At 37.8% G+C, this 27,456-nt stretch overlaps 3 protein-coding genes across 19 annotated transcripts; 2 read left to right on the top strand and 1 right to left on the bottom strand.

Moving 5' to 3' along the window:
* The first annotated feature begins 297 nt into the window (after positions 1-297).
* On the top strand, positions 298-12,697 carry LOC120953575 (uncharacterized). 12 transcript variants are annotated; one of them, XM_040373646.2, is made up of 9 exons: positions 299-466; positions 569-735; positions 2,524-2,659; positions 2,732-3,196; positions 3,263-3,443; positions 5,377-6,207; positions 6,998-7,349; positions 9,345-9,929; positions 12,295-12,697. In XM_040373646.2, exons 2-9 carry the CDS (start codon positions 729-731, stop codon positions 12,327-12,329), a joined length of 2,592 nt encoding a protein of 863 aa, XP_040229580.2. In that variant the 5' UTR covers positions 299-466; positions 569-728; the 3' UTR covers positions 12,330-12,697. The 12 variants fall into 12 exon arrangements, 11 of the variants coding, with proteins under 11 accessions (XP_040229574.2, XP_049462974.1, XP_040229573.2 ...); XM_040373644.2 differs by lacking the exon at positions 12,295-12,697 and adding an exon at positions 11,842-12,189; XM_040373640.2 differs by lacking the exon at positions 12,295-12,697 and having other exon boundaries at positions 298-486; positions 9,345-11,687.
* A 1,211-nt stretch (positions 12,698-13,908) lies between these two features.
* On the bottom strand, positions 13,909-18,239 carry LOC120953577 (E3 ubiquitin-protein ligase ZNF598). Its single transcript, XM_040373650.2, has 6 exons — positions 17,638-18,239; positions 17,408-17,553; positions 16,860-17,171; positions 15,073-16,786; positions 14,796-14,993; positions 13,909-14,707 (listed from the first exon to the last, which is right to left on the bottom strand). The coding sequence occupies exons 1-6, from the start codon at positions 17,845-17,847 to the stop codon at positions 14,483-14,485; spliced, it is 2,805 nt and encodes a 934-aa protein (XP_040229584.2). The 5' UTR covers positions 17,848-18,239; the 3' UTR covers positions 13,909-14,482.
* A 569-nt stretch (positions 18,240-18,808) lies between these two features.
* LOC120949080 (arfGAP with SH3 domain, ANK repeat and PH domain-containing protein) lies at positions 18,809-27,403 on the top strand. Of its 6 annotated transcripts, none has more exons than XM_040366071.2 (16): positions 18,809-18,826; positions 20,153-20,676; positions 21,251-21,323; positions 21,382-21,527; positions 21,620-21,874; positions 21,960-22,045; positions 22,286-22,725; positions 22,796-23,231; positions 23,306-23,486; positions 23,676-23,975; positions 24,062-24,584; positions 24,653-25,099; positions 25,171-25,287; positions 25,354-25,427; positions 25,505-25,741; positions 25,808-27,403. In XM_040366071.2, exons 2-16 carry the CDS (start codon positions 20,551-20,553, stop codon positions 26,006-26,008), a joined length of 3,642 nt encoding a protein of 1,213 aa, XP_040222005.2. In that variant the 5' UTR covers positions 18,809-18,826; positions 20,153-20,550; the 3' UTR covers positions 26,009-27,403. The 6 variants fall into 6 exon arrangements, with proteins under 6 accessions (XP_040222005.2, XP_040222003.2, XP_049462973.1 ...); XM_040366069.2 differs by lacking the exon at positions 18,809-18,826 and adding an exon at positions 18,964-19,084; XM_049607016.1 differs by lacking the exon at positions 18,809-18,826 and adding an exon at positions 18,984-19,220.
* The last annotated feature ends 53 nt before the right edge of the window (positions 27,404-27,456 follow it).

Below are 27,456 nucleotides of genomic sequence, written 5' to 3' on the forward strand. Positions count from 1 at the left end.
AAAGCGATAGAGAGATAAGGATATAAAATGCATAGAAGATGATACATCACTGTGGTAGATTCCGATGAACAAACAATTGACATTTTTGCTCCACTTATTTATGCAAAAATTAAAATGTTGAGTGCGAGAGAGTGCTGTGCATATATAGTGTATTTACTCGATGCTCTCAAAATTACCAATAATATTGAATATGATAGAAAACATTTCTATTTTATTTTGATCGTTCGGTTTGAATGGCCTTACCTTACTTCTATTGACTTTGGCTTATTATTGCCAACGGCACGAGCGCGATTAACCGTGGTGTCGTCAACGCCGGCCTTTCCTTGAGTTGATTGTATTTATAGAACTATGTGAAACAACTTCTCACAAAATACCGGTTGCGTTTCCGCGGCTCTTATCATCGTCATTTCGAACAAAACCTGCCACCACGGAGTTTCGTGCGATGCTGTAGTGTTTTTAGGTTTAGGTAACTTCATTAACGAAACGGTGCGAGGGGGATATTTCTATGAGAAAAGTGCTTGCGTCTAGAGCGTATCTTCGTTTAGCATTAATACTGTTGTATTTTTAGTCTTTCCTCAATTTTCTATCAATAACCGTCGTCCTTCCCTGCGCCGCTAAACTTGTTTTATTCAATAGCCTGCAGCATTTCTTTGGTTGATCTTCTCAGTGTGGAGACATCAAGTGCATCTCAGTTTACACCAGCAAAGAATTGTCAACAAGTCAACAAAATGAGCAGTAAGTATAAACTATTGTTTTAAATCCAGCTTTCCCAACCAACCGTACACAAAGTTTCGAAATAATATTAAGTTGTGGTCGATTGATACCAAAACATTAAGCAGCGACAATAACATCATTCCGACCACGAGACAGGGATTTAGATGTCAAAGTAGGTGACCTAGAATGACCTTGACAATAGATTTGAATAATAATTAAATGCATGTTGCAATTAAATATAATCTATAGCATTCTCAAAAATTTAGACACTTCGAAAAAGTTATTGTAATCGGATATGTATATGGAGTTGTTAAGCACTTTTCGTATGCATACACGTTCAATCAATTGTTGGCTCTATATTGTTAAATGTGGGCTTTTCTGTCGTATACATTATTTTGTCTAAAATGCTACTTATGAGCATTTAGCTTATTCAATCAATTCGAGATTTTACATACAAACATTGTATGAATGAAAATATCGCTTATTTTTCTCCCGCATGCGAACAAAAATTCTAAATTTAATCGTGCGTAGGACGGCGTGATTGGCAACTACGTTAGGAGGAATCGTGTTTGCCTTGCCGAAAATATCTGGCGCCGTTTTCTTTTTTTTTCGTCATTGTTGGTTACTGGTTTGATTTTTTCAGTAAAATATCCATAACTGATGTTGACTATCTAACAGCAAATGATGATAAACTGTGAACGACTAAATAATAAGACAAAATATTAGAACATAATAGTTGTCTATACATAAAAAAACACACACACACACACTAACATTTTCTAGCGTAAAACAGTAAATAAAAGCGTCAATCCTTAGCGGCTGCAACAGATAGGAATGACCGGCGTCAGTAAATGTCATCTATGGCAACATAACATCCTCATCGGTCGTTTCTTATCGATGTTGTCATTATGGTTGTTTAACTTTAACCGTAATGAGTCGGCGCCAGCCTGATTTAAGGCATAAGATAATTTATTCTGTCATTATTAAGTAGTGATTAGTTATCTACATTTTTTAAATGATTACTTTGTTTAATCTTACAAAAATATTTGTGTGTAAGATTTGCCATAGTTTAAATTTAAAATCACAAAATCACGTGCAGTAAGCATGCGTTGGCGAGAAAATACACGAGAAAGGTCTTTAAAATAATTTCGTGTACGACTATTTTTGTTTATGTGTAAGAAGAACGTACGCAGACTAATTATATTATTTTTGACACGTTTGAAACACACGTTCCTAATTGCTTGTTCGAGTATTTCTTATTTAAAATGCTATTATCAGAGTAACCAAGAAAAAGTTTATGCATCGGTTACAAATAGAAAATTTAAAATGATTTTGATTTGCAAACATAAATTTAAAATGACTCTTCTTCTAAATAAAGATCCGTCTAATCGTTTTCGCATTGGTTGTATTGTTTGTATTATTATTATTATCGAAAAATCTGGCGACTGTCCTCTAGCAACAGACATCCAAATAAGTGCTCTGATTATAGCACAAAAATAAATTCACACCAAAGCGCATTGGTAGCATTATCAATTGTTTCTAGCTTCCTAGCTTCTTTAGATTGTTTCGCCCTGTATTCGAATATGATTACATCATGCACAACGCTGGGAAAAGCAGTTGGTAGGAAAAATTAAAAAAGGTGTTGCGTTCAAGGTCAGCTACAGAAAATTGGAGATAGCACGGAGATTTAGTTGGCAGTTATCAAGCATCTTCCGTTATTTATTACGCCACGTTCATTTTGCAAATGTAGGAACATGGTGATTTCTTCTTTATTATTTCATTCGATATTTTTCTTCTTGCCATTTTCAGAATACGCCTGGGTGACTTTAGCGACCAATGATTCCTACTCCCTTGGAGCTCTTGTTGTAGCTCACTCGCTAAAGCGAGTTCATACTGAGCATCAAACAGCTGTGCTCATTACGCCAGGTGTATCGGAATCAATGAAGTAAGACGTGACTACCCTCTACTCGGCTTCAAGCCATCGTTACTCAATTTATGTGATTTGATACTATTACAGAACAAAGCTACGCGCTGTATTTAATGTTGTAGAAGAGGTTAATCTACTGGATTCAAAAGATGAAGCAAATCTTGCGCTTCTTAAGCGACCAGAGCTGGGTGTTACTTTCACCAAATTACACTGTTGGCGCCTTACACAATTCGAGAAATGTGTTTTCCTCGATGCTGATACGCTGGTTTTGCGCAACTGTGATGAGCTTTTCGAACGAGAAGAGCTATCGGCTGCACCTGACATTGGCTGGCCGGATTGTTTCAACTCAGGGGTGTATGTGTACACCCCAAATATGGAAACATTCTCTAGCTTGGTTCAGTACGCTGTCACTCACGGTAGTTTCGATGGCGGGGATCAAGGATTGCTGAATTCATACTTCTCTGATTGGGCTCACAAGGACATCCAGAAGCACTTGCCCTTCATTTACAACACGTCTTCGGTGGCGACGTACTCTTACTTGCCTGCATTTAAACAGTTCGTACCGTAGATTCCGTTAAACCTAGCAACATCAATCAACTATATTCTCTGTCTGTTTTGCAGGTTTGGACAAAACACAAAAATTCTTCATTTCATCGGTGTTGCTAAGCCATGGCTGCAGAACTTTAACTCTGAAACACGAAAAGTTTATGTTCCTTCCGAATGTCAGCATCTAGCCAACTTTCTTCAGTACTGGTGGGACATTTTTGCTGAAGATGTTCATTCACGGCTAAGTCCGGATATGGTAAGTTATCAGCATAGCAGCCGTAATTCCCGAAACAGAATATCGATGCACACATTTTTGCGATACGGGTTTTATGAACAGTTGTTTCTACTGCTTTTCTTTTGCGTACATAATTTGATAAACGTTAGCCTAATGGCTAACTTGTTTCTGTCTTTTATGAATATGTTCACCTACCTCATGATTCATAAGTTACGATTCAGTGAGGCTGGTTTGGCAAATACACAATCCTGCTGACCAAGAAATTAATTTGAAAAATAATCCATTTAAATTTCAAGTCTGAACATTTCAAATTTTGGGATTATAGTATAGAATATAAGGCGGAGGTAAGATTACTATTATGCTGTTGTATTCCTTTTGTATAATGATTATTTATTGTGCTATGCTTTTCATCAGCTTTTGCAAACGCTTTTTATTAACTACTAATTCATATTTCAATTTCGGAGTTTCTTGATGCAATTAAACTATCAATGCACGGTATTGCACTTTTTTTGTAGTGTTTATTTTTGCGCATAGTTGTTGTAGGAAGAATTAAACTTACTTGCATAGTGTTATCATAATGAGAGCAAACCGACATGGAGAAGACATGTATTCTATTGACACAAAGTTTTATTAGTATTCTATTTCATTTTGTACCGGTGCTGTTGTGATTTATAAAGTTTTGTGTTATATGGATCTTTGCACAAAAATTAAGTGACTACGACATGCCACTACTACTTTTTAATGGATGTGTGTTGCATCATTCTTTTGTATGGGATACATCACGGCACATTATTGTAATCATCACAATAAGTCACAAATATGACAACATACAGCGCGCACTGGTCACGGTACAGGTAAAAATGTTGGTTACGCTAAATATCATTTAAACATCATACAAAAGGGAAATGAAACAACAAAAAGGCATTTGCACAGCTGATAAAAGCTGATTCACAAATGACAAATAATGCGAAAAATACTTAACTTAATGATACTTTTTGTACCCTCATTGCTGCCTTTTCGATCAAATCAAAACATTTTCGGCTTATCGTAATAATATGATTTGGCTAATTTATTCATTTCTTTGCCACACATTTCGCCATTTTCTCTCCCCTTTTCCTTTCCAAATCTTCCTAAATGTCATACCAATGTACATATCCAATCATGCGCTAATTCATAGAGTGGCCTCGCTGGGGCGTTAGCAAATGTTACGCTTGGAGAACCGCGCACTTCGGAGCAGGACCGCATTGAAGAGAAACTTCGCCGACAATACTGGGAAGCGGGCAATGCAGAGTATGTTGGACGAGACGCTTTTAAGCATATCTGGGCAAAAATTCAACAAACTATGGATAAATGATGCTGTATGAAAAGTTAAAATAACCTTCATACATTTGACAAATATCGTATAATGTGTCCTATTTGGAAAAAAATAAGCGCAATATCAAATCGCATGATTATTATTTTTTCGTAAGCTTCCTATTGTTTGATGTGTAGCAATTTTCTGTTATATTGATCTTGTTATAATAACCAATATAAAAAAAACAATGCTTATCTAGTTCTTAGAAATTCGGTACAATTTTTCTTTAGGTCTAGGTGTATGCATTATTCATTATGCACTAAGCACTCATCAAATAAATGATTGATAAATGTAAAGAAAACAAAACGTTATGTGATTTTCATTATGAAATCGGTGGGGGGAATCCCTTACGCGTGACCTTAAACGTGCTTCAGGCGTAGTTTTTGTGCTGCTGTATGTATGTTGTCATCCGACTATCATGTGCATATAATCTCTTTTCATTACGATGCTGTCTTGCGATCTCCAAGTGCAAGATGTAGATCGTCTGTTGGAAAAGAGAACTTGATTTAAGATGTATTATGTATATGTTGTGTGTGCTTGCGTGTTTGTGTGTGTGTGTGTGTTTTGTTCTAAGAACATTTGAGTTTTATTTCCTAACAGCAACAAGCTTTAAAACACTGGATGAAGCCTTTAAGCAAGGTTAGTGCTAATCAATATCGTTCCACCAGTTCGGGAACGATCTATGTAACTAATGAGACCGACATCGATAATCAGATGTTATGTTGGCAAAATGAACAAAACCATCAATCGCAGCAACAGCAAAGAGACGGTTACGTTCCTTCATATGATCCACAAATGGTATATACAGATCCCTGGGAGGATTATCTGCAAAGACAAGAGCATGCAAAAAATATGAGAAAACAAGAAGAAGAGCGGCTATACTTCCTATATTTAGATCAACTACGTGTTCAAGAACATGAAAGCCGCCAAGAGTATGAATCATCTCTTGTAAACACAAAGAGTCACCATGAACAGTCATATCATGTACATCATGATCAACATGTTTCCCAACATCAGAATCTTCACCAAGGTACTGATGAGGGTCATGATGAACATCGCCATGAAGTTCATTATGATACAAATGCCTTCCAGCGTACAGATCAATGGGTCGATAAAATGATACAACAACACGAAGCAAATATAGGTCACTGGGAAAAAGCTCCTAGCAAAGTATATGAGGTTCAGGAACGAGAGCCATTCAGCTTCAATACTGTGGACCCGACCGGTTATCAATTGAACAACAAATTAAATCCACAAGACTCAGCTGGTGATAGAAGCACTTCCGTTAAGGATAGTACTGAAACTATCACAGTAGAAGAAATCAAAACGGTTGCTTTAACCTCCCAACAACAAACATCATGTCCCGACCTGTACGAACCAGCCGAATGCCAAGCAAATGTTGATGGTGGTAAAAATGGGGAAGGGGATGGGGTAGGTACCTTTGAACAGTGTACGTGACCATTATCATCGTTGAAAGACATCGTATGTCATCGCCTAAAAGTGTATAACGCCTTCGCATTTGATCATTTTTTTCGGTCTTATCTAATGTATCGAGTAAATGCATGCATAACCCGCATTTATCACAATATTTTGCAGTTGTTATAGTAAAATCGTCATACTTAGAACTATCCAGTCTTATTAACGTTATTAACCATCATCAAAGTTGTTATTTCATGCTGTCTAGAACCAAGTCGATAATTTCAATAATACTAACTCATGTGATTTATTTACATTTTTTTAGTTTAAAAAATATAATGTTTCTATATTAGTATGATAAATAATGCTTTTGTTACACCCTGAAAACTAATCCATTGTATATTGTGGGAGTATCGCGCTATTATTGACATAAAATTTTATTAAACCGGTATAAAATTCCACAGTGCAAGCTTTGGGGCAGACCAATTTGCCTTAGTTAAATGATGAAAATAAATAAAATAAAAAACTGTTGTAGATGGCTTTCATGTCGCCATTTTTTGATTCCACAACGTATTTTCCATCTGTGTTTATGTGCTACAATTTGTTGTGTGTATGACGTCCAATTTTGCATATTCATATCATACATAAGTGATGTTCTGTATTTCAAATAAATTGGAAATAAAATAGTATGTTCCATAGGATTGTCTGTATGATACATTCAACATTCGTTTTGTGTCCATCAAATGTGTTTTGGTTGCCGACGAAGTATTTAAATGGTCGCTGTTTTGCATTTATTCAATTACAGAGTGGTATTGCTGGGGCATTGGCTCAGTTGCATCTTGGCGAAGCGAAATCTAAGGAACAAGAAGCCTACGAAGAGCATATGAGACGTCAATGCTGGGAAACAGGCAACATCGATTATATGGGTCGGGACTCTTTTGACAACATTTGGAAACGCATTCAACAAACCATAAACACCGGCTCATGCATGGAAGAATCATCCGAGGCTTCCGTTGCGCAAACTACTGCACCTGGTACAACACAACGCGCAAGCCGCCGCCCATCACGTTCGCGATCTGCAACTCCGAAAAGAGATCCGAAAGACCGCTCTCCAACGCCACAACCAGAAGAGAAAATATCTGTTGATAAAAAGGAAGGTAATTGACCCAGCACCATCATTGCCTGTGTTCAACGGCGGCACCAGTCAGGCAATTGCTTCCAACTAACCAACATCGTTCATCGTTTATATTTGTTTTCCTGCTGTGTGTTATCTCCATTATCATGCGTAAGTCCTGTCTCTAATAATGTCACTATTACCAGTATCAATGATTCATCTAATTGGTCAACATATGTGTCTTCGTTCCGACTCGTGCAACCAACATTAGTGTAACCAATAGGCTATAATCATGGAACTATTTCAGTTGTTAAAGTCTGGAAAATAGGATTCCTTTTTACAAGTATCGGTAATTATGGCATTGAATAATTTTTCAGTTCTGTTTGTCAGATCTTATCTTAATGGAACATATGATTCGAAACCTTTACGTGCCATTCGCTAGGAGATGGTATAAAATTTCCTACGTGATAGAAATGTCGTACTGCACAAAGTAACAGAAAGATCAAAATGTAGACAGAACATAGAATACTAACAGTTTCCGTTTAAAATTATGCATGATGAAGTAATGAACCCCAATAAGTTTTTAGGACAAATGTAACAAACATCGATATTATTTCCCATTTGTTCATCCTTCAAACCCGTGATGATACATAAAGCTATATCAGTCGTGGAATGATACATGAATAATTAGCAAATGTGTATATGTGTCCCAAACGAGTTCATACAAGATTAGCTAAATATATTTACTCAATACTACTCCTAATTGTGTTGCATTTTGTGATGTCTACGGCATTTCTTCAGCATACATTTCACTTTTGGACGGATAAAGTGAACTATATAACAGATACACAAATTGCAGATTTACCTTGCAAAAATATTCATGATAGACAGTACTTCAATCATTCAGCATTCTTGTTAACATTCAACATTCAATTAATTTCCTCTAACAGACACCTTTTCAATAAAGATGATAAAAAAACTCGTATTCGTCTACATGGAAAGTAATCGATAAGATTCATGAATAATAAAACTAATACTTATTATGCATTTTAACATCTTTCACCGGTCATACATGATTTTTGGAAAATGCATAAAAGTAAAAATATGCACGATTGAGTACCAAATTTCCACTTCTTGTCGCTGGTTTTAGCGAAAAGTGTGTTGGAACATAACTGTACACACGAAGAACGTTGATCACTCAGCAAGTTACAAGGCTGCGCATTCGTATACAGTTAGAATGTCGTTCAAATCACAGTACATATGATGTGTGTGTTACTATTACCACAGATGAAACTACTAATTCACAACCATACATCTAGTTATAGTTAAGGTGCATGCAGTAATCCACACTGCGTCATGCAATTAGCATGATTCCATGATTCTCAGAGCTGCTCTGCTCAATACCAATGGTAACACAAGCAAATGTTCGCGATTTTCTCAACATTTGCGATTTATGTTGCATATGCATACAAATGGGCACCGCAAAGTATCAAAGTTTAAGAACACTGAAACGGAATTGAATAAGCTGTTGTTCTTGATTTTTAAGGCGTTGATTTTTATAATTAATATATAATTAATATATTTTTTATAATTATATTTTACATTTGAGACACAACAACAATGATAAATCGTATACAAATAATGCCATTTCTGTTTCAATAACTAAAACTTGTGCAACGGAATTAATTGATGGGTGGTGTTCTACTTACAGTGTTGCGATTTTAAACATATCTCGGTGCCGCTTATAAAACCGATCAGAAACTAACTAGGATTTCCTTTTCTTCTTAAATTTTCTTTTCTCTCCCCGTATTCTACTGTGCAATAATGACTACATTCTTTATCGATATTGACCATTTCAACTTTCTTTTTGGGGTTGTGTTGCGTTATGCACGCATTACTTCTTTGGTGGTTTTATAATTTGCATTGCTTGCTTACTTCCGTGGGAAATAACCCCGTATGCATGCTTATACCACATTCATACGGTTTATTCGGGTACGTCGGGACTACGCTCATCATCAAACATTGCAACATTCTACAGCCCAAGTCGTTCCTCCACCGGTCATTGCGGAGGAGGACGATGTTGCTGTCAGTTTATCTACGATGGACTGTAGTAGTTTTGCAATACGACTCCAAACCTCCAGGCTGCCACCACCAATTCAGTATGATCCAACTACCAATACGACAACATTGACGAAGAAAGTTTTTGCAGGTTACCAACAAATTATAACGACCAAGAGTCCAGAAGGAAAAACTCGAACGCACACGAAGCTGGTCTACGATCCCTCGGTCGAAGATGATGAAACTAAAGAGGAGGCGAATGTGCCACTTACTACACCCACAGTAGCCTCGAACCAGGACGTAGTAGATGGTACTGTGATGCAGAAGGCGACCGTAAATACTCCTCCAGTATCGTCGAAGCAAAAGATAACGACGGCAGCTGCTGAAGGTGGCATGAAGGAAATGTCTTCAACAAAAACTGCAATGCAGGCATCGAATATCACTCCTGGAATTAAAAAAGATGCCAATGTTTCTCAGTCGCCGATGCCAAAATCTGCATCAAACCCCACGGCTCCATCCTCAGCCCAACAGCCTCAACAGCAGGTGGCACAGGAATCGCTTGCAGGTAAAACGAACGCATTCTTCGAAACACAGCAACCGGTCAAAGCATTGCGTAAAAAAAGACACATTTCTCCACCACCGCAACCACTGCCTACTACAAACGCGACGTCCAACAATCAAGCCTCAGGAAAAGCATCAACTTCATCTTCGCCATTATCATCATCATCGTCATCTGCAACGAACGCTTTGCACCGTGGGCTGCCGGCTAATCCAAAGGCTTCCGTAACTACAGCTATTTTGCCATCTGTCGTATCGCATCCATCAATAGCATCCTCTAGCAAGGCAGAAGCGAGCAACACACAGAACACTCTCAACACACGCACTTTTTTAAATAATCAAAAAGATGAATCGGCTCTAACACTGCCATTACTTGAGAAGACTTCAACACCCGCGTCACAGTCATCACCGTCAACCAAGAGTTCCACTGAAACGAAACCAAACCACACCGCCGTCGAAGGTTCTAAAGTTGGTTCGCCTCCAGTGCCTCCACGTCGTAAGCGTGAATCAAGAACTGCAAAAATAGGTAAAATTTAATAGCCACGTCTTTCTATGAACGTGTTCGTTTCTTCATCAAATCCTAGTTCATCGAGCGGAAACACACAAGCGGTAAACAAAAATTGAACAATTGCAACTTGGGCTTCGTAACAAATAATAATCCCTTATTGGGAATAGAACATCGATACACAATACAACGATTCCGTCAATAATCGGTTTCGATGCTATGATGATTATCCAGATTTAAGTCAACTTTCCTTCTAACCCGCTTTAATAGCTTCGGTGATTGCATCTTTTATCTTTAAAAAGCATTCAAATTCAATTTGTTTGAAAGGGATCGTTTTTTTTTCATTTCCATCGCCACTACAATAATTGGCAATCTACTAATCCTGACCAAACCTGAGCCTTACCGAGACTTTGACCCATAGTGGGATAGTCCACGTCCACGGCATCTCCTTATTGTTATTGGTGGGTCGGTCCTATCCGTATATGGAACTAGGATGGACGTTTTGTTGAGTCATACGTTTAACGACTACACTTCTCAAGGACTGTGCCGAAATTTGTCAATTCAGTATTTCACAAAGTCACTCACCTCGACAACCACACTAGACGGACAAAAAGCAATACAGCAACTGTCTGTGTTTAGCTATTGAACTTTGGTTTGAATGCAAAACGTCTAATGATTCATTTTCAAGATACAAGACAATTTTCATTTGAAGTTTAAAAATTCACAATTCACATGCTATTGCTTTCGTCGCACAAAGCTACACTTGAGACATTTGATCAAACTGTTTACTTAAAACAAATCTACATCTACATTGCAAATCGCAATTGTTTGCATTACCGTACGCGTTTATTGTATAACCGCACAAACCCCTTGTTTTTTTTTTTTTTTCAAAATTGTACGTCACAGCTAACACGTAAACGGACTCAATTGCAAACATCCTTTGGACACTTTCATCAATGTTCTAAGATTGTTCTAATAAAGCTCAATTTGTGTATTATATAGTCAAAGTTATTATTCATTACATTGAATAACCCGATCCGTTTCATGTTGCGTACCTGTAGGTCGATGCCATGTTTTCTCTATCAGAATGTTGTTCGTTGGTTTCGTTCTCAAAAACCTAGCACTAGCCTAGAACGTGATTACACAAAATTATGTTTTGTTCGTCTATCAATCGCCTGCTTGCCATACCAGCATTTTATGATTTTTATAATGGAATTTGAGTTATAATCTATCTTATTCTCTTGTTCTCTTCTCTTTTCTTTCTTTTGTGTAATTGTTTGACCTTAAACGTCCTTATGTGTAACACTTCTGTTAACGTGACGTACAAACCTTTCATGTCTGTTCATATTATCATATTATTGTGGTTTCAAAATGTGGTTTGTCACACAATAAATGGCTCTAACGGCTCTAACAGCAAAAGCGAAAAAATCGAAAATATATCAATTGTTACTATCTTGTATTTCTTGCACGAAGAAAAAGCGTTGATAGAATTTCATTTGAAAATAACGTATGATGCTATCGTTATTAATATGTCAATTATCAAAATGGACTCAAATATCGAAAAATATATTATTTACATTTTGAAAAACTACAACAAAACGAATGTTTCGTACAGTTTCGTATAAGCGAATCAAAAAAAAAAAAAAAAATACATATCTTGTAAAGTCGTCAACTCTTATTCCTGTAACAACAAACAATATCCATATGTTAGGTATCATTTCCTTCCACCATGAATATTACATACAGGTAGCTGAAACATAAATTTGACCAGATCACATTGTCTTTTGTTACAACCCATCTCAATATCACTGGATAATCCTGATTTCGATAACTCTCCTTTTTCCTTTCCCATTTTTATTCCCACCAGCACGGCTCATTCGAACGTTCTGCACTATCTTGTGAGGCCACAAGGCTTGGTATAAAATTATTCACCCACCAACCCGTGCCCGTAGCCTGTTGTAATTCTTCAATGATTCTAAAAGTTTACTATAGATGGATGGTAACAGCTTACAGTGCATTGTTCAAATGAACGAACGTTTGTCTTTGCACGGGCATACGTATGATGTGGCCTATTAAAATTGTTCTATCCATCCTTATTGCACTGGCCGTTTTTCGATGCATTTTTGTTGCTACTGAACTATATGCAACTATTTTAATGAATGAATGTTTTATTTCCAACTAACATGCCGAACTTGCAAAACTATTTGGTAGTTCATGAATGTGCTTCTTCTGTTCTATTTTTTTGAAATAAACTGTTGTGTACACTTACAGCGCTACTTTTTTAAACACTCCACTTTGATAATACTTTGATAAAAGTTTGGGTAAGTATTTCAAACAACTGTGTTGGTTTTATTATAACTAGATAATTTGACCAGGTTACAGTGCTGCGCAATGAAATTACTAAGATCCCCTTTACCCTGAAAAGTACGCAGAAATTATTGGAAATACTAAGCCCATACCAGTGCAGGAGTCGGTATTGTGTTCATACCGGTTCTGGAACTAATCATATCCTACCTATATGTGCTGGAACCGATCATGAACCCATTCTGGTCCTCGAACTGATCATGAACCGTAGGAGTTAGCGCAGAAAGTAGTCCGGGTCTGGAACCGATACAGTTACAGTTTTGATTGAGTAACTAATGCTGCTGGTGCTACAACCCATACCTGGCAGTACATGTGCAGCGTAGGAATCGTGTAGAAATTGATTTCGGAAAGATTTCGGTAGGAAATAGCGGGGAAATTTTAGTAGATTCTGTATAGTGATGATCAAATGCATCCAAATGGTAATATCTCAACAATTACTAATCTTGCTGCTATTAATCACTTTTACGGCTTAACAACATGCCCGCCATGAGTTCGAGGCCCCGCGCCTCTGTTTTGACGTCAATAATATCCGAGAAGTGCCCCCCGTCAATCATAGCGTGATTGATTTGGGAATATGTCTGGCTTGAAGCGAGGTGAAGTTGCTACGAATGTGCATGTGCTTGGAGGAGGTAAAGTTAATAAACCTGAAGCCGTTGTCGTTTGTCAGCTGGTGCTGCACCCAGCACCATGAACCCAGTAATGATGGGTAAATTCAACAAAAATCCGGAATCGCAAATGACTTCGCCAAAATTGGAAGTTAGGAGTGGTTCCGGAAGTTAGGAGCAACACTTCAGACTCGGAACCATCCGGAGCCGTCCGGAGCAGAAGAAGCCGTCGAAGCCGACCGTAACCCGTTGTAACTGTCGAAAGTATATTTAAGCGCTTCGCCGGTATCTGCGATATAAGCTAATAAAAAATTAGGAGTTGATGAGTAAAAAATGTCTTTTTCATTTACTATACTGAAGTAAATGTTTGTTACATTTACAACCAACATTTCAGATCTTCACACTTTTTCTCAAGACTGAGGGACTCTTTCCGAATGTTCCGGATCCGACCTCACTGTCATGTAACTGATACTAGCACGAGTAATTAATTAAATAAACGAAACACGACAACATCCATTTAAAAATATATTATTATTTTCACATTTCAATAGATATTGCAGCTTTTATTATTATGTACATGATATTTTCAGCAACATTTGTACAAATTCGATATTTTGGTTCGTCCGTCCTACAAAACAAAGCCAACACTTTTCAGTACTTTTTTTATCCTGCAATGCTATCTCTGTATTACAAATCGACATTTTAAGTGTGTTTTGTACGAACCATTCGACCGTAGCAAGTAATCGTAATTGGAGTTTATTTGTGTAACTCTTTCTAGCACAAGCTAAGCAATTTCACTGTGTCTCGTAAATATGTGTTAACCAATAACTGTTTACTTGTAGTACCCAGATCGGTATTTAAAAAAATAACAAAAAGCATTTCATTCTGGAAATTTATAGCATAAGCACCTTTTGTATGGTTTGAAGCTAGTTCATATTGAACAAAGCGATGCTGAATATACATTTTTGTATTTCCATGCCTTATAACAAATATCCGTTTGCGCATTTATCTTTTCTATGCACAGCTTAATCTACGGGCGGTATTACAAGTTGGCCAACATACGCCAATGTAGAACTTTGACATAGATTATTTCTTCCATGCAGATGAACCGACTTTTCCGTCATCTACTTTTCCGAGCTTTGGAAAATTGTTTTCCATATAATGTGTCTGATAGTGTTCGGTCAAATCGTCTTGGATGAGCACTTGCTTACAAACTTGACAAACCTCTAGTTTCGAGGAATTAGAAGCTTTCCCTTTGCCGAAAGATTTCGGTCTATTGTTTTCGTCTTGGCAGTATACCAAATAAAGTTCCTATAAAGAAATAATACAATACATTTAACGAAAATCGTATCTTTTCATCCATCCTTTTCAACCCAATAATACACGAAGTATAGTTTACCTGTTGTTTGCTGATGGTTGGCAGTAACGCGATCAGTTCAGGAAAAATTTCATGGAAACGATCACCTAGTGCTACTCTGCAGTGCTCATAATAAGCTGATGCTTCGTATTGCCCATCACGGAACATCTGTGAAATGGTTCGGAACTCCATTAACGCGTCTTGACTTTTCAACGCTCTTTGAAAATGTGTTACAAGCACCTGAGAAAGAAAAGAAATAAATACGTTTTTTATTTAGAATGAGTACATCTTAACGGAATGCGTATGTTGTGTTCCTCACTTGATTTCTTTTACTGGCGTTTGAAGGAGAGACATAACTGTAAGTGGGCAAGATATTGTACGATTCCCCTGTTGAGTTCGTAAAAGTCATGTTGTTCGCATTCCTTGCAACGGAATTTAATGTGACATTCCCAAAGCCAGGTGGAGGACCGGGCATTCGTTTTAAATTTACGTTTTCAAATCCAGGTGGCGTACGTTTGGGACCGGCTGCTAGTGCAAAATGAACACTGTTAGAACTGCCTAACACAGGGAAAGAACTATTTAACGACGAAGGGATGTTATTGTTGTTTGTGGGAGAAGATTGTGTAGCGGCTGAGCTTTGTCCATTGGATTTACTGTGTTGCTGTTGCTTCTGCTGTTGCTCTTTGTTACGATCCTTCGCTCCGCCGCCACCCCCTTTGGAAACAGATTCACTATTATTATTCCGCGTGTCTGCTGAATTAACGGTGGATAAATCTTTTTGTTTCATTTTTTCACCCGATTTTTTTCCGGTCAGGGCGTTTAGATTAACAAAGCCAGTATCATCTTTTAGCTGTGGGGCCGGCATGGGTTTCTTCTTGCTTGAAGAGCTACCGGCAGTGGTTTGTGAACCTCCTCCAGCTCCAGACACCCAAGGGATAGGTTTTGCTGTTCCTGGTTTATTCCCTTCTCCGAGTGATGGAAATGCTTTGGTTGAATGCACACTTGGCACGGTTCCCTGAACAGTAGCAGATGCGTTTTTCTTCAAATCCTTGGCAGATATTGTGGTTACCTTTGAGGCGACGCTTGACACTGACACGTAATCATCCACTAATGCCCGATGCTTTGCCGATATTGCGTTCAAGTTCACCATCGATGAGTTCCCACTTCGATCGTTCATATCCGAAAAAACATCTCCAGTAAGCTTCTTATTTGAACCAGTCAGCGCTTTACTACTAGAACCCGGCAAAGCCGGAAAGTCAGAAGCATTTTTCTTCCCAATCATAGAACCAACAGAAGCTCCGTTAGATTTACCAGTGCTCGATCCTGAGGGTCGATTTGAAACGTGAATCATCATGCTCGTACCAGCTGAGGAAGTAGGTTGGCTTGGCTTGAGAAGCGAACTCGCAGTAATTTTGCTACTAAAACCTTCATTTAGGCTGGTTGGGCCAGTCGTTTCGCCTCCACCCGATCCAAGAGCGGGAAAGTTTTCTTTCGTGCGCGCAAGTCCTGCTGTTCCATACACACGCTGTCGTATCGTAACATTATTTGGACGAAATACTGGATTTGGTGCGGAGCCACCAAGCGTAGGAAAGTCCTGTTCACTGGTGGCATCAATCACCTTTTTAGGGTGTTGCTTACTTGTTTGATCATTTGTCAATTCAAGATTATCAAGCTCGTGTTGCAGTGTCTCGCCTGATGTGCCGCTACCGGCACTGCGACCTGTGGCACTGCCTCCTCGTCCCACACGAGATCGACTCGATGAAGGCCCACTGCCGGAAGAGCCTGCAGCAGCTGATGGTCCCGCACTTCCGGGCGCAGCAGCTCCATGACGCGGAGCATAAGTAAATTCAAGTTCTAAGGTACGAGTCTGTTTGTTCGCTAATCGGTTCATTGATTTGCCGTGCACTGATGCACGATGCGCTCGCAAATCGATTTCCGTTCGAAATACAGATGTAAATTGTTCTTGCTCACATTCACCTTCCTCACAAAGAAAATGATCTGCCCGGAAGTGATCACGTAACGATGCATAATCCCTATAAAGAGGATAATGAATCATAAGTAAGTTACAGATTCATATTAAATTAACTGTCTTCGCTTTTTACATACCCATAGAAGTAGTTTCTGCCATCTGCATCGCAATAGTGGCAGAAGAAATGGTCTTTACGTAGGTGACGGAACAGTTCATCCTTATCGAGAAACCGTGTATCGCAATATTCACATAGCGGATGCCCGCGATGACCAACCTTGTCTGGATCACCTTTACGACGATGCAGAGCCAGCTCCTGTCTGTTATAGCATCGTCGTTCGGAAGAAAACACCTTCAGATGCTCTGTGCATATGTCACAATAGAACAGCTCGTGTTTTTTCCGTACATGCTCACGTAGAAGTTCGAATTTTGGGAAATTTTTTTGATCACACCTGAAAGATAGTTGGCATAAGATCATTAGTTATTGTACGGAATGAATCCTGTAATTATACTGCGCAACATATCGGTGAATTCTTTGTTGGTAGGGTGTATTGACACGAAAGAGATGCATTTACATGCATCACACATTTTTTCGTGCCAATGGTCAATATGCGCGCGCAACTAATGGTTAAATTAATACGTAAGATGAGCACTAGTTGTGATTATGTATGCTTACTGTTATGCTTACCGAGGGCATTTGTAATCTAGAAGATCGAAATAAGCGTGTTGTACCTCTGCGTCCGTAAAGCAGATCCGGTATTTTTTATCATACAGTCCTGATCGATTTTTTACGTCCAATTGCTGGTAAGGTGTAAGCGTTTTCGAAAATATTACCTGCAACAAAACGGGAAAGCAAAATACATCCTTCTGCCAGCAAAGCGGTAATCCACTCACGGTCCAAAATCTTCCAAAACATACCTTGGCCAAATCACGACGGCAAATAGGGCAATCATTCTGCTGACATAGTACTCTAATACGGGTAGAGCACTCGTAGCAGCAAAGATGATCGCACTCACCGATGGCAAAATATACAATTGGCTTGAAGCATACGACACATAGAGTTTCCGTTGTCTCTACGTCGGAGACATTCTTCTCCTGAGTGGTGGTTTGTTGTCGTTTAGAGGCCATGTTGTCGCACGCAAAATGCAATGTTAATATAGCTCCTGTTGCAAACCGTTGCTCAATTCGCGAAATAGCGTTTGCCTCAATAAAGTGGACTTTCCGAAAGCAATGTGCACAGAATTGACAGCCGGAGGCAAAAATCGCTAACCTTAGAAGAGGTTACGAAAGGTAATAAACCTCGACACGTACACGCTGGTTTTCTAGCTCGACGGGTTGCTATTGATGATTTGTTCAAGTATTCTTTCGTTCACATAAGATGCAATCGAAAATGAAATTGCAATCGTGAAAAGGGATATGCGGCTGAAGCTGCAGAATCGTTTTGCTAATTTAGATTTTTTACCAACGAAACCATATCAACACTTGGACCTCCAACGCGAAAAGGAATTTTTGACAATAAGCAGATTTGTCGTGCATCAAGGTTGGTACAGTATTTGTCAACTTGTCTGCAGATTTAAATTCGCCCGTCTTAATTAAAAAAAAAAAGAAACAAGTAAAAAGCAGAAAATCGTGGAAACCCGCGTAAATTTACTTCTCAAACTATATTTTCTTTTTGTGTAGCAAAATAAATGAAACAAATGAATAACGACATATCCGTGTATTCAAACACATTCAAACACCTTGGCCATTCCTTTCCAAACCACAATGATTCATCGCTGGAGTCGTTAGTAGTTTGAGCTTTTCCTTGCATGTAACCTAATGATGAATGGAAAACTGCAAACTCTGCGACTGATATGTCTTCCTGTTGCTCATTTATTGAACAAAATATGAATATCGTAACCATCGAGCACAGTCATGTTTGTTTGGTTGATTCCTCTCAACATTTGCAAGAGCGCTGGATTATCATGATTCTGCAACACCTCATACTGCTCCCATCTTGGTTATTATCTGTCAACGTAGAAACAGTCTGCTACCGTGGTGCCAGATAAATAGGCGATTTTTATGTGTTAATTGTGAAACCAAGACATTTTTATTAGAATTATCAAATGTAAAGTACATGTAACGGTTTTTAATTTAATTAACTAATTTCATGACACTTCTATCATTTTCTATATTTGTGTTCTATGCAATTTTTAAACGTCGTGTACAAAAAGGCAAATCTTGAACATGTAGTTTCACGCAACACTGCTATGAAGCAAAGAGACGCAAGAAGCAGACATAAAAGAAACATAATTGCAAAACGAACAGCTTTTCGGGGCGATGGCAAAACAGCCAAGTGCGGGACTGTAATCGCGGTGATCGAAATGTAATCAACTCGGTGCGAAATTCCAAAAGAGATCTGAACATAGTGTGCAACAAAGTAAAAATATTTAGTCCAAGATTGCTTTCACGTAAAATCTTCAGAGCAAACGACTGATGATTCCGATGCAATTGCAACAAAAGTGCGCTCTGTCTGTGATATGATATTACATTCTGTATATATCGAGGGCGTGTTTATACGGAAACAACTTTGGTTATATTGCGGCCACCAAAAACTTATATACAGTGCTCTAACAAAAGTGTTGACCAGTTATGAATTGAATACAATGCATTTTTTACCCTAAATAATGAAGTAATGAGTCATACAACGCAGTTCGTAATATCAATTCCTCAACCTTCAAATTGAGAAGCGAATTCTGCTCTCTGCTCCATGCAAATGAAGTACACGTATTTCCATTTTAGTTTTTAGTAATGTTAGTTTAGTCAAATTTTCTGAATAGGTAGAAACTGTTCTAAACATACCCGCGCAATGCCATGATGTTTCGAGCCATTTAAAAGATACGTGGTGATGTTCATTGCCCGCTTCTCTATTTCCTTCAAACTCCTGTGTAATATGCAAAACTGATATTGCATTATATTTTGTTTATATTATAATCATTACTGGAATAATATGTACCAGATAAATTTAAGGAAATATTGAAATCGTGCTAATATCCATTATATTTTCTACATGTTTCATCAATTAAATTATATTCATAAATCACTTTTTTCTGAGCCTTGGCGTTTAAAGGGCTTTTTGGTTGAAAATAAAAAGGCCCTTTTTAATCATTTGATGGATATTATAAAAAAATGTTAGTGGACTATTTGCATATTTTGATTATTTGTTCATAAAAGAAGAGATTAGTGTTTGCCAAGATAGGGTGCTACATTGGAGCGCCAGAACAACTGGTGTCCGTTATCCTACTATCGTATAAATAACACAGAATGCGAAAAACGTATTTTTAGACATTATGGAACTCAACGATACTGGTCGTCAAGATGTATGGGGAATATTTTAGGCACACCTAAAATGTAAAATATTTAGCCAAATCACATCTTACTATTTCCACTTCAGATAGAAATTATGATTTAAAGCGACAAGTGACGGAGAACAGTAAAAGCAAACAAATCTGTTGTTCGAACCAATCGTGATCAAACTTGATATCAAAAACCATTATAAAATATGCAATGGTGCAGTCAGTGATTTTGTTGTGGCGGAAAAACATCGATACATTGCTCCAATATTACATTACTGTGTCGATCATAATGCATGTGAAAGCAGTGAGTACAAAGAGTAAATGTTCGGTCTTTGAAAGAAATCGGCATCTTACATTCGCTCTAGTCAGAGTTTAAAGTGCTATGCACGATAAAACATTCAACAATCGTGTCCGATAAAACTATTTGTCTGATTGTTACCCAAGTGAATACTGTAAAATTTTAAATAAACAACTAAACACATAAATTAAAAAAAAGATGCCGGAGCTAATTGGTGTGGGGGAGTTCCTTGAGGAAACTCGAGAGGACTATAATTCTCCTACTACATCCACCTTTGTGTCACGGATGGCCCAGTGCCGACAAACAATAGCAACACTAGAAGAGGTGAGCTTATAAAGACTACAATTAAAATATATATTATGTTGAAGTTCTCGTGAAGTACTCTTTACTGTTAATTTGTGTTCCTGGGCATATACTCTATCATATTATATATGCAAATTAAATGGTGTTAGGTATGCAATATTTAATAAAAGAGTAAGAAGGCTACATGGGTGTATAAAACTGAAATACTGCGAGACGTCATTTTGCGATGGTGAATTGAATTTTAATTAATGGCCCTCTGCACTCCAAAAACGATAGCTGGCTGCACTTGTATATACATGTCATATAAGGACATCGAGTTAAGACGTGCATCTTATGGATGATTGTTTATTGTTTGACTGCCGTTTCTACTGAACTATGTTGGCGGTACCTTTTTCTAGGAAAATTCATTTTGATTAGTTTTGTGTAATTTTTAGTTTAGAATTTCACATCAATTAATGCCACTGTATGAAAGCTATCAAAAGTAATTGCAATTCTGATTCATATGATAGATGCCAGAGGATTGAAAATCACGAGTATTTATTTTTAACACCAATTTGGCTCTCCAATAAATTTGTATTTATGTTCTCTTAATCAGACATTGGATTTCGATCGTGAAGGATTAACAAAACTAAAAAAGGCAGTTAAGGCCATACATAATTCAGGAAACAGTAAGTATAATTTTTGAAACATGAAATTAAGGATTGACTAACATTATTTCAATTTCAGCCCATGTGGATAATGAGATGTGTTTGGTCCGAGCATTGGAACGTCTTGGTTCGGTAGCTTTGTCGAAAGAAGAACCGGATATTGGGGCTGCATTCCTAAAATTTTCCGTTGTAACCAAAGAGCTGAGTGCACTAATGAAAACATTGGTTGGTTTAAAGCAACAGATAGACCACATGCATTGCTGTGTTAGTTTTATATCATTCTTACAGATATATTTTTCAATATCTCATTCCTACAGATGCAAAACATCAACAATATTGTAATGTTTCCGGTGGATTCTTTGCTTAAGTCGGAACTGCGCGGAATGAAAGGTGAAATGAAACGACCATTTGATAAAGCGGCCAAAGACTATGATTCAAAATTGATGAAAATTGAAAAGGAGAAAAAAGCTCTGGCAAAAGAAGTAGGAATGATGAGAACGGAAGTGACACCCGCAGAAATTGCGGAAGAGATCGAAAAAGAAAGACGTGTTTTTCAGTTACAAATGTGCGAGGTAATAATTAATGTGTTAATATTATTGCATTTTTTATTCCCCCAAATGGCCACCGATAAATAGCTTTGTTGTTATGTGATTTCAGTACCTTATAAAATTCAACGAAATCAAAACCAAAAAGGGAATCGAGTTGCTACAGCACTTGGTGGAATATTACCACGCTCAAAATAAGTAAGTATGCCAACAAGAGAGAGCAAGAGAGCGACTTCCTTGGAAATTCACCGATCATAGGGTGTACCTCGACAAACAATCATAAAATAATTTAAAAAAAAAACAAAACACACACACACACACACACACACACAAATACACGCATTGAAGTATACATATGAAGGTTTCGCGGAACCAAGTCCAACTCATTTCTTATATTTGTCACGTTATTTGTATATTTTTTTTTTTTTGCTTTTTCAGTTACTTTAAGGATGGTCTCAAAACAATAGCTCATTTTGGCACATACATAGAAGAACTAAGTATCAAGCTGCAAACAATCCGGCACAAACAGGACGAGGAACGTCGAAAGCTACTCGAATTGCGCACCCTATTGCGTTCAACGCCAGATTTTGATCGCGTAGAGAATGTTCCATCCGGTGATAAGAGTGGAGCCATTGGATACTCACTACATCAATTGCAAGGCGATAAAAATCATGGTATTACTCGAAGTGGACATCTCCTAAAAAAGAGTGAAGGCAAAGTGCGCCGTGTGTGGCAGAAGCGACGATGCCGTGTGACAGCCGATGGATTCCTAGACATTTGCCATGCAGATGAAACAAAAGCACCGACACGAGTCAATCTACTAACCTGTCAAATAAAACCTCTTGCAGACGACAGGAAAGGCTTTGACTTAATTAGTTGTAAATATGCATCTTTGTTCATCTTGCACTTTTATTTTTTATCATGAAATAACACTTTTTCTTTTTGCAGACAATCGATCCTATCACTTTCAAGCAGAGGATGAGGCGGATCAAAAAGCTTGGATGTCAGTATTGATAAATTGCAAAGAAAAAGCACTGGCTAAAGCGTTCCAACATGCCAATCCACAGATGAGCCCAAGTTTAATAGAACTGCAAAAAACTGTTATTAAACATATACAAAATTTACCTGGGAATGACCAGTGTTGCGATTGTGGTTCCCGTAATGATGTCACTTGGATAAGTTTGAATTTCGGAATTTTGGTGTGCATCCAATGCTCCGGGGTACATCGAGACCTTGGTGTGCATCATTCGCGTATACAAAGTCTAACTTTGGATAATCTAACAACAGCACAGCTCCTAGTTGCCCGTGCAATGGGTAATAACGCTTTAAATGAAGTAATGGAAGCCACCCTTGCACAGGGCAAATTAACCCCGGAAAGCACTATGTAAGTATTTGTCTATTTTGGATTTTTTGAATGCATTTAATATTCCGCTGAATGTTTTTTTTTTTTTGTTTCAGGGAGGAACGATACGATTTTATTCGTGCAAAATATGTGGCTAAACGATACGTAATGCGAACGTGCGCCGATGATCGAGATCTTAGAAATGATCTAGAACAAGCGGTCATCAACGCTGATCTCGGCCAACTTTTGCAAGTATGGGCAGAAGGCGCAGATCTTACCTGTGTTTTACCATCCTCGGTAAGTTGAAAAATATCCAACGCAAAGCTAGTACAGTACAGAAAGTATAAAGCACTTGATATAAACGTCATGTCTACTAATTCAAAGCCTTATTGAACATTCAACATTTTATTATTTCATATCTTGAATGTTTAAGACAAACATTATTTTCGAATTTTTTAACTAAAAGAGAGTGATGGTTCTTTATAGGATTTTGGAGAAACCGCTCTACATTTAGCAGTGTTGCGCGAAATGGGTTCAACGCTACACATTGTAGATTTTCTCATTCAAAACATGACTGCACAAGGATTGAATAAGCAAACCAACCCGCCCGGCCCAATGGAAATGAGCGGTAAAAACACTGCACTACATCTATGCGCTTTACACGATCGTCGAGAATGCATGAAGTTGTTGCTTCGTTCTGGCTGTGACTGCGATATACGTAATTCCCAAAATAAGCTAGCGTTGGATATAGCCAAAGAAATGGGAAACGAAGCATGCAAAGAATTGGTAACGAATTTAACTATTATGATTAAAATTTTTTCGTTATTTACGTTCCGCCAAAAATGACTGATGGTTTATTTTGCTGTTTATAGATTGAACATGCGATGAAGCGCGAGAAAAGTGCATTTGATCACATTAATACTGATTGGAATATACATGACGATGGCTCAACAGACTTTTCTGACGATGATACGGCTTTGATGGATGAACGAAAATCGCGTTCCAGACCGCCTAGTTTTGTTGGAGGAGATTCCCCAGTAGCATTGCGATCGCGATCCTCTACGTGTGACTCAATTCAAAGTGGTTCAAGTCCAAGTTCAAGTTGTAATCCTAATATTGCGCGAGACCAGCGTCAAATACCACCAATCCCTTCATCTGGTACTAGTCCAAAACAGTTCAACACATCGACAGTTTTCTCCTCGCATTATGCTAGCGGCACCAGTAGTTCTGTACAAAATTCCATTGGCATGATTGGAGTATCTGCTCCAACATCAGGATCTAGTCCAATAGGTAACAGCTCCAGTAGCAGCGTTAGGCAGGGAGTTTCAACGTCACAACTAACGTCTACAAGCGTAGCAACCTTTAACACGTCCACAAACAAAAAACCATCTTCTGGTGTGTAATAATCAACCCTCCCCCCTTTCCTGGTTTAGTACAGGTATGATTGTTCCATATCTTTACAGTAAATGTAGGATCTTTGAAGAAACGGACTGCTCCAGCGCCTCCACCTACAACATACGGCACGCTACCACATGCTCCTCGACATTCACAAAACTTAGACAATGAATTGTTTGGAGTTTCGTCGCAGCATGTTCTACACGGACTTCATCATCATCATCCAGATATGTATAGTACATTGCCACATTTGCGAGGATCCGACCCGATATCTAACAACAGTGCATCGTCAGTGCCAGCCGCGCTTTTATCAAGCGAAATGCGAGGAGGTTCGACTAAATCAATGCAAGCACAACTGCTCTTTGATAACAAAATATTTGATCGGTACGAGCCGTATACATCTTCAGGAGCTGCGGTCAGTGTAGGTAGTGGAAACCGTGACCCAAATTTCTTAAGTACCTTCACTGGAGGCCACAAGCGATCTCCAAGTGGAGAATCTCTTGGACGAAACTTAGGCATGTTATATTCTCGCCGACCAAAGCATAGCATAACAAATTGCCAACACATCTACCTTTACTTTTTGCAGCTGGCGCTAAGCTGGTCCTGCCGCCTGCCGGAGAAATCCCTCAACTGAAACCTGTTTCCAACCGTCCCAAGCAGCCAATACCTTCACAAATTGCTGTAACGCAAATATCTAATACAGGTATTGCCGCAGTTCCTCGACAAAAAGAAAACAATATAATCACGTGTTTTTTTTAACTTTTCACAGAAAAATCTTTTGCTAATGGACAATCCAATGAAAGCTTGACATCTGTTGATGATGCTATTATTATGAGACGTAAGGTAATTATGTTTAACAAACTTGAATTTAGCTGCTACAACAAATTAATTGCATATTGCTTTACTATTCAAAATTAAAGATAAAAGGACCAGCTTCAAGCGCCGGTTATGACTCAAACTTAGATGGGGATACAAAGGAAACAAGTTATTCCAACTATGACACATCCGGTATACGTTCTAACGCTTTAGATAACTCGGTGGCATCTTCGTCCGGTGGCCATATGGATTCTTTGAATAGTAGCTATAGTCGCAATGATAATAGTGGGGATGCATCTTGTGTTGATTTGGATTCATTTAATTTATCCAGTAGAAGTTTTGTAAGTATGATTGTGCTACATAAAGCGACGGTTTTAATTACAATTATTTTGGTAATTTACCTACAGGGAGGTGCAATGCGTCGGTGCCGTGCGTTATACGATTGTAATGCTGATAACGATGATGAACTTGAGTTCAAAGAGGGTGAAATATTAATAGTACTGAACGAAAGAACTGACGATGAAAACTGGATGGAAGGCCAAATAGAAGGAGACAGTATGAGACGTGGAATGTTTCCGGTTAGTTTTGTACAAATGATGGATGACTAAACGGCTCAATATTCTAATGACTGCGACAAAGTGAAGCCCAATGAAACAAATAACTGATCAAATTGTACAACCCAATACTGTTCCTAGTCTCATACTGACCAAATGCTTGGAGGAAGCTTATATGTGACCAGTACCGGTGCAGTTTTCCTTATTGTTTTACTTATATACTAGCATTCACTGTTCAGGTCCATTTTTATATTCTATTAGTATCCAATAATATATGACGTACCATGATCGTTGCATAATGATGGGATTTCAGGATATGCTATCTATTTTTGTGTTCATGTAATCGGTTTAAACTGCAACTGTATATGGTTAAACGAGGTTTAGCTTACACCAATGTCGAGCATAATTAATCGTTTGGTTAAGCGAACATAAGACCTGACGTTCTTATGTTTCCTTCTGGCTGTTACATTTTAAACAGATTAGTCTAAATAGCATTTTACTCCTTCCGTTACACATGTCATTAATTCAACACACAGCAAGACAGTCGTTATAACGTAAGAATATATTAACGTTGTAGTTTTAATTTCGGCAATAACCAATTCATCATAAATATTGCAAAAAAGTGCATGCATTTGTTAATACAGCTGCTGGGTACGATAAGCAAGAAACACAGTTCAACCAAAATAGAGGGGCAGTTATTGTAATATATATATATTTAAAAACACGGTAAATGTCGGTAGCGTGGAACCATTATCATACATATGTATACAGCATATAAAAAATCGCAAAGTAAATGGGATATATTGATTGAAACTAACAATGAAATATGCAGAATTATTATATGTTACAATACATAAAATGAATGTACGAAAATTGCACGTGCCAGTATGTATAGAATTTTGCTAAGCATCTATTCAATCAAATTTACTTTAGGAAATATTTATATACATCTTCTTTAGTTTCATATTAAGTTACCTTCAACATATGTGTTTTAAAATATATTCTCGGTGAATTGTTCAATGTAGCATCGTAGCTTCTATGGGATCACCTTTTATGTCAGTTTCATACCTGTATTTTGGCATTTGATATTGGTTCTGTAGTATAATATTCAAGAAATCTTTTTCGTCAACAATAGAAATAATACAAGTAAGTGATAACTGCCAAATGATGGAAAATATGCAATCGAATGGAAATTGTTTGAATACTTCTGTCACACTCTTACACAGCAAAGCGTAATAATAGTAATTTTAACAGAAATTCCTCATAAAAAATGTTAGTCGTGACATAGACTATCACCAGCAAAAATTAATAAAATCCATTAATCAAACCAAAATGAACAAAATCACAGAAACAGCTTATAGTTACTGAAATCATTGTAGTATTTATCGAATGAAATGTTGAACTGCTAAATAGATTAAATGTACAGATTTCATTGTTAGACCTCAATAACTGTATGGAACTTATTTTTTTCCGAAACTATTAATTCATTGTTTAACTTTGCA

The sequence above is a fragment of the Anopheles coluzzii genome, chromosome 2 (genome assembly GCF_943734685.1).
Source record: "Anopheles coluzzii chromosome 2, AcolN3, whole genome shotgun sequence".
NCBI classification, from domain to species: Eukaryota; Metazoa; Arthropoda; class Insecta; order Diptera; family Culicidae; genus Anopheles; species Anopheles coluzzii.